The sequence below is a fragment of the Labrus bergylta genome, chromosome 13 (assembly GCF_963930695.1).
Source record: "Labrus bergylta chromosome 13, fLabBer1.1, whole genome shotgun sequence".
Taxonomy (NCBI): Eukaryota; Metazoa; Chordata; class Actinopteri; order Labriformes; family Labridae; genus Labrus; species Labrus bergylta.
Window position 1 is genome coordinate 15,121,819 of NC_089207.1, and position 18,114 is coordinate 15,139,932.

Sequence of the window (18,114 nt, forward strand, 5' to 3'; positions counted from 1 at the left end):
ATACACGCCGACTGCTTTGTATCCCATTTCAGAGCGAGTTATTGGCAGTAATGTCCCTTCATGTAATTACTGATGCAAGATGTACAACATTGAAGGAAGAAGCTGGCACAAAATTACCTGTAACTTGGCAACAGTTTGGCCGGTGTGCAGCCACTGTTAACTGAAATGTCTGAACTCTTGTCTGTCACCGGCTCTGCCTACTGTCCTTTCCAACTGCAAATAGGACTGTGAGCTTTCCAACGGGTTATAATAGAATGAGCAGACAGCTGGTCCTCTTGGTTAAACATGAACAGGCTGCTCTTTGACAGGGCTGTCACCAATAGTCAGCATGGGTCAGAGGGAGCCTGGTCACACTTCAATAAAGAGGAGGATCTAATGAGGGAACTTAAAGGTAAGTACGCACTCAATTTGAAACATTCACAGGCAGAATTGAAATCACCGAGTCATTCATTTATGTATAGGGAGGGAAAAAATATGGCAGCCCTGCTTTAACAGAGAAAAAAAAAATATGATGACGAAAGTCAAGACAGTTATTACTTATTAGTACTAATACCAAGGTTTTTTTTCATAACTCTTGGCAATGAATTCATGCCTATTAAAGTAGGATACGTAAATGCTAGTACCTTTGAAGCCTGATAATGTATCTTGCCGGCAGCACCCAGCCATCAGCCTTCTTACCAGCGCTGTCAGTTAACACCAATACTAGGCTGTCAGCACTATGAGCAGGGTGTGCCTTAACCAATTCTGAGACTAACCAGATGTAATGTGTCAGGCAAAGATAGAAAGAAAAAGGGTGAGTTAAAATCTTAGACAGGAGAAGAAGGTGAGTGAGTAAGAGGCAGCAGACAGAACTCATGATTCAAAAGAAGAAATGCTCCTAGACTGAAAAAAAAAATTAAGAGAGTAAACTTCATTGAGTAAAGCATTTGTTCTATTGCCTTCATCTGTTCATTGTGCACCACCTTAAACCTTGACACCTTGTTTGAAGCAGATGAGATGTGGGCGCATAAAGTTGCACACACTCTGTGCTCCTAGCCCTTCCCACAGTGTATACACATCTCAGCCCTGCAAGAACAATAGTTGACCTTTGACTTCTTTGCTATGTGGGCTGTTTTATGATGTTTACCCAGGAAACTGTCGTCTTTATGCATCTTCTCTACAGGCACCAGTTAAACCTGCGGAGACACATCTGCAAAAAAACGGCATGGCAATAAAGTGGTAGAGAGGTCAAAAGTAGCCATGAATTTGCTGCACCTCCTGGCTTACCACATTAACACTAATGAAACAGCCTAATGCATTGATCCATCAACCAAAAGGATTGAGGATGTTGTGCTCCCAGTAAAAGAGAATTATTTATCACTGTAGTTTCTTAAGTTTCCATTCATACAAAAGATATCATACGGTGATTAAGACAGAAAAAAAAAACAGCTTGAAAACTCTAAAGTAACGTTATTTATGTCCTGTAGCTTTCAAAGCTACATGCAATGTTGACCAACAGTTTCTCAAACTGTTGTGAATCTATTACAGGCTGCAGGCTATGCCCCGAGACTAAAAATAATTCAAAGTTACGACAACTGTCAGACTGGTTGTTAGCCAACAAAATAACATTCTAAGGTTGAATTACAATTTTCAGCCAAACAATATCAGGATAAATTTGAGCAGCATGCCTTGGGGATCTGATTAAATCCCCATTCCTGCTGCCCCTGGATCCCCATGCCCTCTGCTATAACGAGCACTACGTCCCTGTGGCCCGTGCCACACCTGTGCCCCCTGTCTCCCTTTCCTCACTTCTTCACCTCACTTTTTTTTTTGTACGTTTCCTATCTCTCTCTGTCTCTCTCACACACTTCTGCTGTACTCCATGGGGATGGCAGGTTCAGGTGTGCCGCTCAAGTAAACTGAGGACAATGCCACAGGCGATATAATCTTCACCAGCTGAGTCCATCCTCTCTAAAAACTTCTTCAGCTTCAACGGAATAAGCGAGCAAGCATCATTCTCCTTGCGCTTGTTATTTTTTTTAGTTTTTCATTTGCATTAGAATCATTTCGGTTGACAACAAAAGCATTAAAAAAAAAAAATGTTCATTTGCCTTTTTAGTCTTGTTTATGTGCGAACCATGCAACACTGCACAGCTTCCGACACTACTGCATGTTTCACATATCAGAGACGTCATGTGTTGGACTGACTTTGTCTGGCAGAGCTCAAAACCTACAGTGTTGAGAAAAAAAAAAAGCTGGGTCACCACTACAGCCATGAAACAGCCTCGGATAGCGTCCCAAATTAAAATGTGCAACAAGGCAGGCCTAATTCCAAAGACAAGTGGTTCAGCTTCAGCGACCACCTGCCTTAGAAAAGGATTCCCGAACATATTTAGGTCAAGTCCCGCAATCAACATAAGGTTGAACACAAATTTGGAAGCCATCTGTTTTGTTCTGTCAATATGGATTCCTTCTGACAGAGACACTGTCGAACATGTTGTCACTACAAAGGGTTCAGGTGCACAATTCACAGATACCTTCAGTTGCTGGCTTGGAAAAAACTTAACCTACGCTACTGGATTTCATTCACAATTCCTTCTCGTTGGTGGATTTCATTCAGACCTAATTGCGTTTCTGTAACATGTGATTCTCAAGTCATTTTGCAGCTCAGACAAAAGAAAAAAAAGGACAAGTTAGAGCGGAAGAGGTGAGACAAACAAGACAGAGCAGGGTCCATATGATCTCAAGCAGCGGCAGCAGACTGGCAAGCAGCAGGCAGCGGAGGAACCGACTGCGACCCAAAAGATGTGGCACGGATGGTGGAGGATTACGTCATCGAGTAAAGAAAAAAAAAAAAAAAAAAAGGAGGACGCCTCATCACAGCAGACCCTCATATTACCATTACTTAACACCTCATGAGTTAAAAGCTTTATTTAAAGCAAACGTGGGAACCCTTTTTTTTTTTTTTTTTTTACCATTTACTTCATGCAAAAACATGGAACATTTATTGCACCATGGGGAAGCTAAATGCAAAGGGCAGCAGCAATAAGCAGCTTATCCATACAGGCCCCTCTCTTGTGTCATTTCTAGAATGTGACGCGTGCTTTAGAGCCGCTGCTTTACCAATCATTCACAGCAATGAATGACAATAAAAACATACGTCCATTTTTTCATAAAGGATGTGTTTTCGCTTTCTTTACACGCCGTTTATTCTCTATGGTGCAAGAAATACATTAGCTCTGTCTAATAACACTTGCCCTGGGGGGGGGAAACAACGCATATTACTTAATAATCACCAATTAATAGTGTTTAAATGTCATCTTCATACCCCCATAACATGACTGGTCCCATTTAAACGCCAACTGGACTGTGTCATTAAAAAAAAGGGGGCTTATTGTACACTAAATGAGCTGTAAGTGGCCTGTTTGATTCATTATAAAAATAAAATGTTATATTTCATTCAACAAACAATCAATTGACAGTGGGTTAGCTCCTGTTTCGCACGCTACGTAAACTCAGCAGCGAGGTATTGAATGGGATGAGAAACAGCTAGCTAACAAGCAAAGCAAAGCAAAGCAAGCTACGGAAAACCCCAAATGGCTCATTGAGGTTATAAGATAAAAAAAAAATGTACAGTCTTTGTCGTGTTCCACTAAAGCAGGTGTCAGTGCAGCAACGGGGAGAAGCGTGTTTCCATTGTAATATCGCAACCTTTTTTTTTTTGTTTTGTTTTGCTGTGCGGGGAGCAACTTGGATATAAAAAAAAAAAAAAAAGTGACAGCGCTAAGCTAAGCTAAGCTAAACGTCAGCTGGCTGTGAAGACTGCTGGCCTGTGAATGAGAGTCTTTTCTTACCGTCATAAACTGCTCCAGGGGCGTCCAGTTTTTAAGGAATATTTTTTTTTTTTGCTGTATGAGGAAATGGTTTTTGTGTGTGTGTGTGTGTAGGGGGGGGGTGTGGATGTGGGGGGGGCGATAAAGCCCGAACATCCAAGATCAGTTCACCCAGTGCCGATGAAACCCAAGCATCATCATTATCACCGTCTTCATCAGAACTCGGGAGTCCGGCGCTGCTTCACACACATCCATCCAGCAGAGCGGGGCCTCCTCCGGGCTCGACCATGCAACTGGCTCGGCGACGACGGATAATCCACAAGACGGGAGCCCCCGCAGTAACCATTGGCTAAACACGGCGACTAAGCAGTCATTTCAGGTCGAGAGAATGGAGGAAAAAAAATATATATATATGTTCCCACGCAAGGCTTTAAAATCAGGACGCCCGAGACCGGTAGAAGGTTAAAATTGTGGGAAATATTTGGACGTTAATCGCAGGATAGGCGTCTTTCTGCGTGTCTGACTTTTCCCCCAACACGAGCCTGTCCGTTGAAGTCAGCGATCCCTGGTCTCTCTCTCTCTCTCTCTCTCTCTCTCTCTTTCTCTCTCTCTCTCTCTCTCGCTGCAGCTGCTTTGACTGCCTTGTCTGCCTTGCAGCACACAGCAGCGATCAGCGTAGCGACGTCATGGCGCAAACCGAGCGCTGCTACAGGGGGCGGGGCCATGGAACGTAGAGGCGCGCAGTTTGTTTTCGGGGTGTTCACTGTGTGTCCTCTTGCAGAACTCCTTTTCTACAATAAAAATCTGAAATATTCTTACAGCTGTCTGAATAGAAACTTTGTTATGCAAAACATTACGACCGTGTTGATTTGCATTTTTTTTACACAGCATGTTGACCATATAACCATATATTTTATTTTATTTTTTCTTTATTTTTTTAGTTTTATTATTATTATTTTTTTTTTTTCTCTTCAGATTTTTTCTGATTGTGTAATACTGGCTGGTTGGTGGGTGGCTAGGCTTGGGGGAGCATTAAGTGTGAGTGAATGTGAGTGTGTGTGTGTGTGTGTGTGTGTGTGTGTGTTTGTGGTGTGGGTGTCTCTGTGTTTAAATGTTTGGTATTATGTTTTGGATTTACCTTTTATTTTGATTTTGTATTATGATGATTCATGTTTTGTAAGGACCCCCTTGAAAATGAGATGATGCATCTCAAGGGAATATCCTTGAAATAAATTACAGAAATTACAAATATTGACAGATGTATTGCTACACATGTTAGTCTATGTCTTATCATATTGTAATATTTCTCCTCATATCCTAATATAAAGTGCAAACTGGATTTATGAATTACTGATGTTAAAACACATGGCATTTGCATAATAGATCAATATATTGAATTACTTTTTTATTTTGTACACTGTCCTTAACACAGTAGTTTAACGCTGCTTGGTGATGCTGCAAGTGCACATGTAACATTTGATTCAAAAATAATTGTAGTTATTTGACAATGCATTTTTTTATCGAAATATATGCTTTACCAAATACTTATTTTTATACCTTAATTTATTTGTATTTTTTTGGTATGGTTACCTGAATTTCATAATGGTATAATAAACTTTTTTTTTGTAATGAAAATGTTTCTCAACTTTCATTCCTACACACACACACACACACACACACACACACACACACACACAGATGTACACACACACTCTTTCAGAATAAATATCATTCTGAGTTTCAAGATTTAAATTGTGAAACACATTTCTTTTGTTCTCTTTCACTTCAAGTCCAAGCTTGCCCATTCAGACAAAATTAATCTATAGCCCTGTCATTCGTGGATAGAGTCAAAGAGAGCTAGATGGTAACACATTGTGAGAGAGGTAATGTGGAGTGTACTGACCTCAAGTGGCTCGGAACAGAAATAGCGTACAATGCAGCTAACAAAGGACCATTGTACAGCTACTCTGTTTGGCATACAATGAAGTTAGCAGATGAAGCGGAGTGGTGAGAACAAGACAATAAGCCCAGTGTTGTTGATATGCATATCCCAAAAGCCTTTTGTAGTGAGTAAATGATGGAGCAGACCTATATTTCAATACAGAGTTAACTACTGAGGAGAGTGAAATGTTTGATACAGCATTTTTTGTTCAAATATTAGGGAAAACATTTCTTAATGAGGACTGCATGGTGCCAAAGCCCACAGTCTGCTGCACAAAAAAAATGTGCATCTTGCTCGAGGTCAATAATACAACTGAGCACAAGCTATCCTTATAAACAACAGTCCTGCACTCTGCAAGATCAACCATCTGCATGCTTTATGAACAGGTTTCTATCACATGGGCCTTCCCTGCTGATCTATTGGAGAAAACAATGGATTCCATTAAGCTGCTTTTTCTATGACATGGTAAACCTGAGGACAATGATGTTAAGTAGTGTATGTATATCTTCAACAATATGAATTATGTCCTTTTATCTTTAGACCTGTCCATACAGGGTGCTAGATCGGAAGTGTACCAACTTTAACCCATGATAATATGCAGACTTATGACTGAGGAAAATTGGATACATTATGCCAATAATGTGTGGGTTCATAGATTGTATGTCTCCTTAAAGGTTGTCGGAGAGCTCACCTGTGATGACTCATAATAACGCTGTTCATTACAGTTAACATAATTAGATACATAATATGAATAACCTTATAAAGAAGAGCAACGATACATATCAACATATTTTGAGTATGCACGTACGGACGCATTTGAGTGAACACTTCAAATCAACAGCAAAATCTTGAGTTTGTTTAGAAATGTAAGCCCATGTTGAATATCTCAAATAGGAAATACAGTATATCTGTTGATGGATGTTCTTTACGACTGACTGTCTTAGCCAGGTCTCCCTTGGAAAAGAGGTTCTTAATCTTAATGGGCCCAACCTGGTTAAATAAAGGTTCAATTAAAAATGCTGATTCTTTGGGATGAAGAAATAAGGTTATCTTTGATGAGTGAAGAATTGGGATTTAAAAACATTCAAAGCTCTTAAGGAGTAATGTGTCCATGTGTATACTGTATGCAAGTTCTGAATGATAAATTACAAATATAGTATCAGAGCATCTCTATCCTGGATATCTCAAGTCCCAAACAAATAGAAGCAAAACTAAACTAAAACATTCAAGGCAGGATACCTATACATGTGGTTCAGGAAATACTAAAGTTATTTGTAAATGTGGTGAACCTAGCTATTAAAGTGAGTCTTTCGCAACACTGTTAAAAACTTTCGCACAACGACACATAAAGTATAACTGCGGCTGTTCACTTACGTCTTTCCGACAAAATGTATTTCATCACATGAACATCGTCTGAGCAAGCTTCAAAAAGTTTTATTTGTACAACACAGTACAGGCTTATCAACCTTATAAATAAAACAATTGAAACCCCATCTTACTGTCATTTGATTGGTAACATACCTCAAGATTCAAAAATGTTGCAAACATTTTTTGTTTTGCATATGTGGGAAGACAATTTGTATGCCAACAATTCTTTTGGCCAAGATTTTTTTTTGCTGCAAAAAAAGGTCAGACACGCTTCCAGGTTTTTTTTTTCTTGCAGTCTATTCAGAGAAAAACCTGATTTCCAGCAGGATACTACAGTGTCAGGAAAAGCCAAATGAGATCCATGTTAATTGTGAACACAACGTCGCCTCTCTCCGTCTTATTCAAACTTTCTCCTCTTTCAGCAGAGAGAGGATCCTGTCCCTCCTGGATGTGTATGGTGTGTGTTTCAGCTGCAAGAGGTGAGCAGGAAACAGGTTCCCACTGGGAGCATACATTTCTTCTCCCTTCTGTCCCATCAGAGAGCGCAGAGTCTTGTTTCTGGAAAGAATCTTGTCGTAAAACTCAACACCACCTTTGGCATAATCACGGGACACTCCAGCTGCAAGCCGGTCAGCGCTCATGTCATTCCAGTGGCTGACAGCATCCGAGGTGAGGAAGTAGGACACGGCACCGAGCCCCAGTGCGACGATGTTTGCAGCCCCGCGAAACAATGGCGAAACGGAATGGAGACCCAACACCTGCTTCAGCACCACGCTGTACACCCAAACACCACTCAGGCAGAACGGGGCAACAACAGCATTCAAAACAGGTCCTCCTGATTGCAAGCGGGCCACTTCTCTCGCTATGGCAAACTTCTGTGCCTCAAGGGAAAACACTAGAGCTTCCTTCAGAGCTGAGCCGGTATCACTGCTCCAGTCCACCGCTTTACCGTTTATGAAAATGGTGCGGTTGATGATTCCGCTCGGGTCATCTGGGGAGCTGTTAAAGTTTGCAGGGATGCCAATTTGAGCGCCTTTAGGAAGCCAAGGGACACCAGCTCCCACTGGATGGAACCCAAAGGAGGCGAACGCAGAGAAATTCTTGGGGGAGCTCACACCATAGTCCTGTATCACCTACAAATGACGACATCGAAAAGTAATATTTAATGTCACATTTTTAGCACACGGTGAAACACTCTTCCACGTTGCTTGAGTTTTCCCATGATCTATTAGCGTCTTGTTTTGTGAATAGAATCTGTAAGTACCACAGGTAAGACAGCAAAGAAGAGAGAATAAAAAGCACTAGTAAAATCTTCCGCACAATACCTGCTGGACAACTCCCTTCAGCTTCTCAGACAGCTCTACAGGCTCTCCTTTGTGCCAGGCCTGATAGAGCTTACGGTACGATATGTCGGGGAAAACATGGTAGAAAATGTTTGCTGCAAAGACCCCGCCACAGCTGGTAAGAAGCAGGGGAGTCCGGTACTTCTGAAGAAGCACAGAGAACTTGAGGAAGCGAGACGCCATTATGGATTTTGTGTCCGTAATGTGCTGAAGGTTTTAGAAGGTGGCAGCTGTAAAGAAAGCAGACCATCTCTTCATTAGTATAACAACAGGTGTGCATGTTACAGATACACAGAGAGGTAGTAGGGTAGCAATGTCGCTCAAAGAGTTTAAGTGATTTAAACCTGTGTTGTAACTTTTGTCAACAGGTGTACCTGTTCTCACGTCTTTTCTACTCCTTTTGTTGCAGGAGCTCCAGATTCTTATCATTTACAACATTAATAAGCCCTTTGACTGACTGGTCCAGGGTGTGCCCCGCCTCTCACCCCAATGGCAGCTGTGATCAACCTGTCAAACTTTAGACCTTCATCCTCCGAAATTTAATGTTTGCATTCGTCACTTTTCATTACAATTTAAAGGCAACTAATTATTGAACATCTGGAAAAATCCGGTTTCTCAGTAAAATGTTACAAAATATGCCGGAAAAAAAAAAAAGTACTTTAACTCATCCACTTTTTTTTTTTTTTTTAGCTTTGGTGTAAAAATAGATGCTGCATACCTACACTCTCACATACAGGTATTCATAAACCTCATAATATTTTCATACACGTCATTTTCAGATTGTCAATTATGTGTTTTTTTTTTTAATTTGGTGATATTTTTAACATTGTTTAGGTGGAGGCTTTTCAAGTGTTCTGGCTCTTCCTGCACTGTACAATGTCTATGTCTGTTTTATTGCGTAAATAAGTAGAAATACAGCGAATAAATAAACCTGACAGTCGCTGTTCTTTTGGCTTAAGGGTTAACAAAGAGGACTTTAACATCAGAAATGGGGAAAGTTGCTTCTGGGTAGTGCTTTGCCACATTATGCTACAATATGTGTCAAATAGGACATACACAACTAAAGTATGATTACATTTATTTTGAAGCTTCAAATAAGGAACAACAGAGGGTTATGTTCAGGCAATGCAAGAAGACATAGCTACATAAAAGACCATAAACTATGTGATGCTAGCTCTACAGATTGAGCTTCCTACCAACATTGAGATGTGGGAGCACATCTTTAATTTAATTCTACGCACATGGGACTATTACATTTTAGAGCATGTACCCCCTCCTTAAATGTATTATTATTGTATGTCCTAACCAAAATAATGAGAGTGAGGTTGTTATATTACTACTGATATACATATATATATATACATATAGCCTAGAAGTATCGTTAGGTAAGGAGCCAACCTATCTTTATAGTAATAAAAAGACCCTAATATGCTATTAAAACAACAAAATGCCCTCGAAACTATCGTGAGACAACTCAGGCTGCAGACTGACTTATCAGGCTAAAAGATTGACCTTGACCACATTAAGCGAAAACTCATACATAAATACTCATTCATACATACAATCTAAGTTTGATGTCTTAATAGAAAGAAAACGCAGCTTCGTACTCACATGTCCACATCTTGACAAGGACAGCCTCGCTATATGTAAGAGCTTCATTCGCTGCAGAAAATCCTTTCCGTAAAGCGACCACGACCGCCTGGTCTGCAATGGCGTTGCACGACAGTTTTACGACAGTCGGTTTCCAAAGCAGATATCTCATCTGTGTCTGTAAAAGCACCAGACAAGTAAAGCTCTTAAGTATTATTGTTATTATTATAGTCATATGATTAACAGAAATCAAGGCAGAGTACTTCAGAATATCAAAATTCCAGCATATCTGCTGACAGAAAGATGGAAAATGTTAAAAAAACAAAACATATATACAGTAGGCTAGTCCTAAACAGCCATATCTTAAAATCACATATATTTATATATAGCCTATATGGTGTTTATAAAGTGTTTGTTAAATGTTAATAAACCAAATATATTCATAATCAATGAATACTCATGTTTAATATGCAGAACATAAGTAAAAATGTGGCATGGTGGGTATATTTTGCCTTCTGGTGTTTTTGGGATTATTTTACATTGCATAGATCTTAATACAGCTGTTACCCTACTAGTGCTTGACTGATTGACTGTGTGCGATTTTATTATCTGTGTAATTTTATCGCCTGCTGTGAAGCTCTTTGTTACCTATTGAAATGTGAAATACAAATAAATGATTAGGCTTTTATCATTATTACAATTCTTTGCTATTTCCATGTATTCTTTTTTGTGTGTGTGTGTGTTCAAGTTTCTTGTACTTTACTAAGCGGAGTTCTCGATAAGTGTTCAGGATTAGCCTTTATGTAGGACTACCAGATTTTAAGGCTCATATTCCTCAGGCATTTGGCACCATCAATCAAGCCTCCTGGTGGGGAGGGGGGGGGTTATTATTCGGTTCATCCGGCAGGGGGCGCTGAGTTTCTCTCCTCAAATTCTTCACTTTTAACAGAGACGTTTAATGTCGTCTCTATCTTTCTTCTACTTTCTCCCCTACAGGATCCAGTTAGGTTTCAATGAAATGTGGCAGCTTCGTCGACGTGCTGCTGACGAGTCCCAGCAGACAACACAGATGTGTCTGCAAGTCCCTTCACACCATCGCGGTGGTATCCAAGTAGAAGACACTATCTTACAAATGGGACTTTGACACAGGTCAGATATAACACAGACAGTGCAGCTTTGGTTTCAACGAAGAAGGACGGGGTCTTTGAACGTGACAGACTGAACAGGAGACCTCATTTCTTCTTAGCAGTTACTAGACGCTATTTCTTCTCTTCTTCTGTGGCATCCTACGTAACAGCTCCAGGCAGCAGAGAGCGATCTGTTTATAAACCATGAAATAAAAAAGAAGCTACAATTTAGTTTAAAACTGGATTGCAGGATCTGTATTGAACTTGAGCTTTCCTGCATGGTGCATTTGAAATTGCAGACTGAGGTTGATACAAATCTGTAGTACAGGCCACTTCGCCTTTCTTTCTTCCATTACAGGCCTTTCTCTGTTTTAGCCTACATAACAGAAGACCTACATGCCTACATATAGCCATACATACATAGACATTTCACTGCAATTAAGCTATTTCAACACTCATTTGATGATATTCCTGCGAGGCCCCTTGCCATTCTATGGAAGAGAATTAGGGCCACTGACAAAAAAATTGGAGCTCTGATTTTTTTTTTATCAGAACTTTGACTCTTTCCTGAGATTTTGGGAAGAAAAGTCTGACACCCCCCCCAACTGGAAAAAAAAAAATCAGTGGCCCCGTTCTTCTTCCGTACCATTTATAATGTTCAAACCTTGCACTATAAGGTAGTTTATTGTCATGAAGATGCTCCTTTCAACATAATAATATTTTCTAAAATGATTGATGAATATAGTACTATACATACAGAGTAATTATTTAATGTAAAAATGTGACTTGTGTTACCTGCTTTACTGTACGAAATGAGCTGGTGGCAGAGCTAAGATTGATTAAAACACTTATTGTCAGGTCAAATTCTCCAGCCAGGACTCACAAGATCAGGAAAGGAATTTGGATGTCAAATAAAAAAAACTTGAGTTCCAGTGAGCTCAACTTTGTAAAAAGAAAAAATAGTAAATGTCGTATATAGAATTTAAGAAGCATTTTAATGTTTTTATTTCAAACATAGACATCTAGATGGTGGTCTACTGTAGACTTAATTGCCTGTTACACACTGAAGAAGAGCATCTGCTCAATTTTGGAGTGCTGTCCTAATTGTTTTCTGTAGACTTACTCATTTTCTAAGTGTCCCCCTGGTCAACCTTTGGTCGTCATTATGAAGATTGATTGGTTAATTGATTAAATGGTTACGGTTAAATAAGGTTACTGAAGGCACTTTTGGGCCAAATAGATTATAGCCTATGTCTCTATAGGCAAATGTTTTGTCATGCATCATTCAAATGTATATTATGTGTCAGTGGAAGAGAAGCAACAGTTCAGTAGAGCTTATGTTGACAAAGGATTCATACCGGAAAATTACGAGTTGGTTGATTAGAATAAATCAGAATAATTAGAGCAGACAAACGAGGAACAAAGCAGGTTGAAGTCACCAGAATAAAAATAAAGAAGCCTCCCCCACATGGAGTCACTGCTGTCAGCTGTGGGTGTAATGGGGAGATGGGAAGCGTACATTTCAGCTCTGATGGTATTTTACATTCCTGAGAGAACCAGTTCCCCTCAAAAACTGTGCGGTTGCACATGTATTCTATGTTTTATCTTCCACATTTCTATAGATAGAGTCAATTATGCACGCAGGCTGTTGTAGATCATAAAAAAAAAGAGGAAGAGGTGAACGTGTTTGTTTGCTGCTGATCTGTAACCATGTGAATTTTGTTTTATGATCTTCGAGATGTGGACATGTGCATGTGAGCTGTAGAAAAATGTAATGTTGCTCATGCATTCGATGCAAATGAAAGCTGGATGCCGGTACACAAAACCTGATTTCCATGCAGTGTCTGGCTGCACATGTCACTGGGTGATAGAGGAAGTGAAAGTTGTGCAGTTGCCTTTTAGAAAACTTCCAAGTATTTTGACTGTCTTTCTGCATCATCTTGTGATTACCTCTTTTTCACAAGGTTAAGTAGTGAAAAAAAAGGGTTTGTTTTCATATTATTCTTATCAACTTGGAGTCTTCAATGCCCCCTTGCTTTCCAGATGCCAAATTGGCAGGGTGTATGTGTTATGGTAGAGTGTACTGGGCTGGGGCAACGATAACGCTCTTTAAAAAGAATGTGTGTACCAGAGGATGGCCAAGAACGGGTTTAGGAGCAGTGTTATTTTTGTTTAAATCTAGTAAAGATTTCAAGACAGTGTTGTTATCAGCGATAAGTGTTGAATCACAGCTTTCAGCTTTCAGCTTTTGCCTTTAGGACAAAGATACAAAGTCCCCTGTGCAAAGAAAAAAATAAATTGTGTATTTGTCATTAGAAAGTCTAAAGTTGGGGCGCTGGTGGTGCAGTGGTTAGTGCTCGTGCCACATGTATGGAGTAGTCCTCAAAGTGACCTGTGGCACCTTTCCCCCCCCATGTCATTCCCCACTCTCTCGCCCTGATTTTCAACTCTATCCACTGTCCTGTCTCTCCAATAAAGGCACAAAGAGCCCGAAAATACATCTTTAAAAAAAAAGTCATCAGTTTTCTCTGAGGAATTCTTCCTTTTTCTTTCTTCTTTTTTTTTACTGAGGGTGGCAGTAGCTCAGTCTGTAGGGACTGGGGTGGGACCTGGAGATTGACGATTCAAGTCCTGGTGCAGACCAAAATATGGAACCCCCAACAGCCTGGCATACACAGGTCCTGTTTGTGCATGTGTGTATTTATGTTGGGCCTATGTGTGTGAGAAGCATGCCTCTCAGTAACAGAGGGTAAACCTGAATTTCCCTCAGAGATTAATAAAGTATGTCAAATAAAAAGAATGTAATTAAAAAGATCAATTAACCTTCTGCAGGGACCATGAAAGGGAAAAGCACTCCTCTACGGCTATTAACCCATGAAAGACTTTAATTAAAGCTACGGCCCACAATAATGCTCCTGTGACTATTGTAGCAACAAACACATTTTATCCTCTCAACTACTAATCCCCATCTGATCGTTTGATAAATTTACACCTATTTGGCTTTCAAGTTTTTTGCATTATCATTTGAATAAAAGACCAATGTAAAAAATCACATTTTATTTACCATGTATTTTTAAACATGAATTTCTTCACTTAAAAAATGAATCTACAAAATCTGTAGGAGAGAAACTATTATCTGTAAATCAGAGATTCATACTGTAGCAGTAGGTTATACAGATGTGTAAATAACACCTGTAGAGTAATAATGAATCATTAATATGACTCTGGAATGGAAAACAAAAGCCAGAGGTTAGCTGTGAGTATCATAATCTATGCAGCACTGACTAATCTGGTCAAACTGAAAAATTCATCAGTTGTGTGTGCATGCATGTGTGTGTGCATATGTATTGTGATCAAGACAGATGGTCTGATCCTACTGGAAAGAAACAGCTCTCTCCTGTCTCCATGGAAACAGACGAGAGGCGATGGAAGTGAGAATCCCTTCATGTGTATAATGCGTGTGTGTCTTTTTCGTTGCTTTCTGTTCTAGTCTTTTTCGATCTATTTTGCTCTATTTCTGTTATATCTCTTCTATTCTCGTCCATTCTGTTCTATTCTACTTTATTGTATCAATCATTCAATCTTTACTTGTAAAGGTCCATTTTAATACATTTGTTAGCTCAAGACACTTTAGAAACAGAGCAGGTAGACTGTGCCCTTTGTTAAATTTTTTACAAAGACCCAACATTAATCCACCACTTTGCAACATTTAGCAAAGTTACAGTGGCAAGGAAAAACTGCCTTGTTACAGGAAGGAACCTGGAGCAGAACCAGACTCATGTTGAACAGCCGTCTGCTTAAACTGTGCTGGGATTAGAAAGTGGGATAGAGAGAAAAACAGAGAGACGAGATGGATAGAGACAAAGAGTAACAAAGCTACAACAATGAAGAAAATACGATTTTTAGCTACAATGCCAGTAATGATGATAAAAGGTAAGTGTTGTATTTGCAGTAACAACAAAGTAAGGCTTATTTAGACAGTTATAGCAGTTGGAGTCAGACAGGTAATGTGATATTGTATTTCAATCAGTTCTGTACTTATGTATCATATCATATTCTGTTCTATTCTTTTCTATTTTATTCTCTTCTAATTCAAGTTTTTCTGACATAGACATATTCAGTTTGTTTTACAATGTCATGTTAATAACGTTTTATTATTCATACATGTCAACCTTTATATCAGCCTGCATTGACTACATAGATCTCAGGTTTTAACAGGGTTAACAGACCACTGACTCCACCAATCAAAAGTAATTCAAACAATCTGCTTTAGGTCGGATCTTTGTCGGACCCCAGGTGTGGGTGCATATATCAAATGCCAAGTGAGTTCAACAGAAGGACAGCATCCGATACCTAGAGGTCAAGGTGGGTGATTGCTCGACATTGATGTGCATTGAGTGGAGTTTGTTGTTTGTTTTTCAACACATGGATGCATGATAGGAATCAGTGCATCAATAGACATACAGGCACAATCACACATTGACGTCACTGGTGCTTAATGATCCGTGTCACTGAATGTCAAACACTCTTTTAAATGTGCATGATTAACACTCTGCCTGTAACTAAGTAGAAAATCAATAATGACACATTAGTACAAATGCTACAAATATTCCTTTCAGAAATGTCAAAAGAGCGGCCACCCCCCCCCCCCCCCCCCCCCCCCCCCATCTGACCCCTGTCCTCAAAAATCCAGAGTACACATGAGACACAATGCAATCAATTCTCCAATTAAGATCCTCTCAACTAGCCCATCCAATCCAGTGGAGTGACTTCTCAATGGATGTATACATCAATAACTCAGTCAATCAATTCAACACCTCTTGACTGGTTCCTGAAGTCTTCCAAAGACTAAATCAATAGAGGCTTACGTCAAACAGAGGAAACCTTTGACTCCTCATTGATTGTACTAGAAGAGTAAAAAGTGTATCGTTTGGGGTTAAAATGTGTTGAAACATGGATGCACCTCATGTTTGGACCCCTTTGGGGTTAAGCATGCCCGGCTTAACTTTCACAAACTGTTGATTTATTTTTGGTGCGTATTTGGATTTCTGATCCTTCACTGGTAAAACTTAGTACGGTACATCATAACACACTGAAGTATGACTGGTCTAGACTGAAGGATCTTTCAGTATTGGTATTCAATTCTATACAGATATCTGTGAATCTGATATGATGAAACATTATTACACCTGCTCGTTTCTCGATCGTCCGCTGTTGGTTGACAGTGTTGAAATTAGATTCAGCTCAGATATCAGTTCTTTTGGCACAAAGAAGAAAAGTAAGAGGATTACAAATGTGTTGATTAACAAGCGTAAGCATGCTAATGTGCTAACCCGAGATATAAACAAGGTCCATTTTACATTTTAAGCATGACCTTATTGGGACTTTAATGGGTCATTAAAGTTTGTTGGAATGCTCACATAAGTATTTAGCTCAAGTACAACTTGATATGGATGCCAATGAAGCTTCAGATACTTACTTTGGCTTGTAGAAACAAGCCAAACTCCCATTCTACTATTGAACTCAAGAAAAACCTCTCAGATCATCAAGATATAATGTGTTGTTTCATCATCATACCATGGTTACACTGTATGTTCTGCATGCTGGAGGAATGCTCGATAAGTTCAGCCTCAATTGGACTTCACATAAATGGTAAATGTACTGCACGTTAATTGTTCATTTTCAGTCCTTCAAAGCACTTTACAGTGATCTGCTTACACATATTCAGTGATAGCAGAGGCAGCAATACAAGGTGCCTGTCTATATGTGATGGAATCTAATTTACACACACTTTACACTGAAGGCTATGATGCTGTCTGAAACAGTTTCAGTTGCTAATGGGTATTAGTGGACGATTCACTCTTCTACAGTGGACCAAAAGATGCACAATGTACCATCAAAAAAAAGTGTACCTCATCAAAATGTACCTCTATTTGTAGCCCTATCTTGTGATATTAACTTCATTTATTTAAACTTTTTATTTTTGGAGTCAGAGTTAAATTGTTAATTAAAAATATGAATATTTAAATAACTTTAAATGTGAGAAAGTTTCTCTTTAAAATATTTTCACTCACCTCTTTAAGGTGTTTTTGTTTTGACTGGAATCAAAAAATCCAAACAATAAATGGAGGCAATTGGATAAAAAAACACTGATGACATATTTTAATCTTTCTCGTTTTCTTGTTGTCTTTGTTTGTTTAAGTTTCTTTGTTTTTATTCCTTTGTTTCTTAGTTTATTTTCAAATCTGATGTGGTTATTTCTAAGAATCAAAAGAGAAAGCTTTGCAACATTTATTGATTGATTTACAGAGGAATTATTTGTTTTTTTGTGTCTTCATGTGTGCACATGTATTTACTTTTCAATACAGTAGATGTCACAGAAAGAGAAGAACACTTCATTCCCATCACGCATTCGATGATGTGAGTTCTTTCCTGGATTATTTACTGAGGTAAAACTCATATCAAGCTCCCTCTTCCTCTTTTCAATTGAATTATTTACATCTTTATCTCCCTCTGTCTCTCCACACACCCATCACTGAATGCTACTGTTAATGGACTGCTACATCACAAACCGTCTTGCCAGTAATGTGGCAAAAGTGTGCATGTGGGTTTTGTTTTTCTGAGCCTTTTCTTACAATTGTGTATGTATGTGTAGTGTGTGTGTGTATGTGTGTGTGTGTGTGTGTGTGTGTGTGTGTGTGTGTGTGTGTGTGTGTGTGTGTGTGTGTGTGTGTGTGTGTGTGTGTGCACTGATTCAATAAACTGTCTAACAAATACAAAGTCAACAGGGGAGGATCATCCAGACCAAAGTAAACTGTGATATGTTTTACTTGTTCTTTCTTTCATGTCTACAGGAAACCCCCCTGGAAAAGAGACCTGGGTCTAGGTGAGTTCTCCCTGCTAAAATACAGGATAAAAAAGATAAATGTTTA

At 39.3% G+C, this 18,114-nt stretch overlaps 2 protein-coding genes across 3 annotated transcripts in view; both read right to left on the minus strand.

Moving 5' to 3' along the window:
* Positions 1 to 5,136, minus strand: part of ptpn4a (protein tyrosine phosphatase non-receptor type 4a) — a 79,929-nt gene extending 74,793 nt beyond the window's left edge. The window contains exon 1 of one of the 2 annotated variants that reach the window (XM_020647846.3): positions 3,834 to 5,136. The gene's annotated coding sequence lies outside the window, so the exon portion shown is untranslated. The remainder of the gene's footprint in view (positions 1 to 3,833) is intronic. The other variant, XM_020647847.3, reaches the window with a different exon arrangement.
* Positions 5,137 to 7,172: 2,036 nt separating this feature from the next.
* Positions 7,173 to 10,216, minus strand: tmem177 (transmembrane protein 177). Its single transcript, XM_020647854.3, has 3 exons — positions 10,077 to 10,216; positions 8,448 to 8,695; positions 7,173 to 8,255 (listed from the first exon to the last, which is right to left on the minus strand). The coding sequence occupies exons 2-3, from the start codon at positions 8,646 to 8,648 to the stop codon at positions 7,524 to 7,526; spliced, it is 933 nt and encodes a 310-aa protein (XP_020503510.1). The 5' UTR covers positions 8,649 to 8,695; positions 10,077 to 10,216; the 3' UTR covers positions 7,173 to 7,523.
* Between the last annotated feature and the right edge of the window lie 7,898 nt (positions 10,217 to 18,114).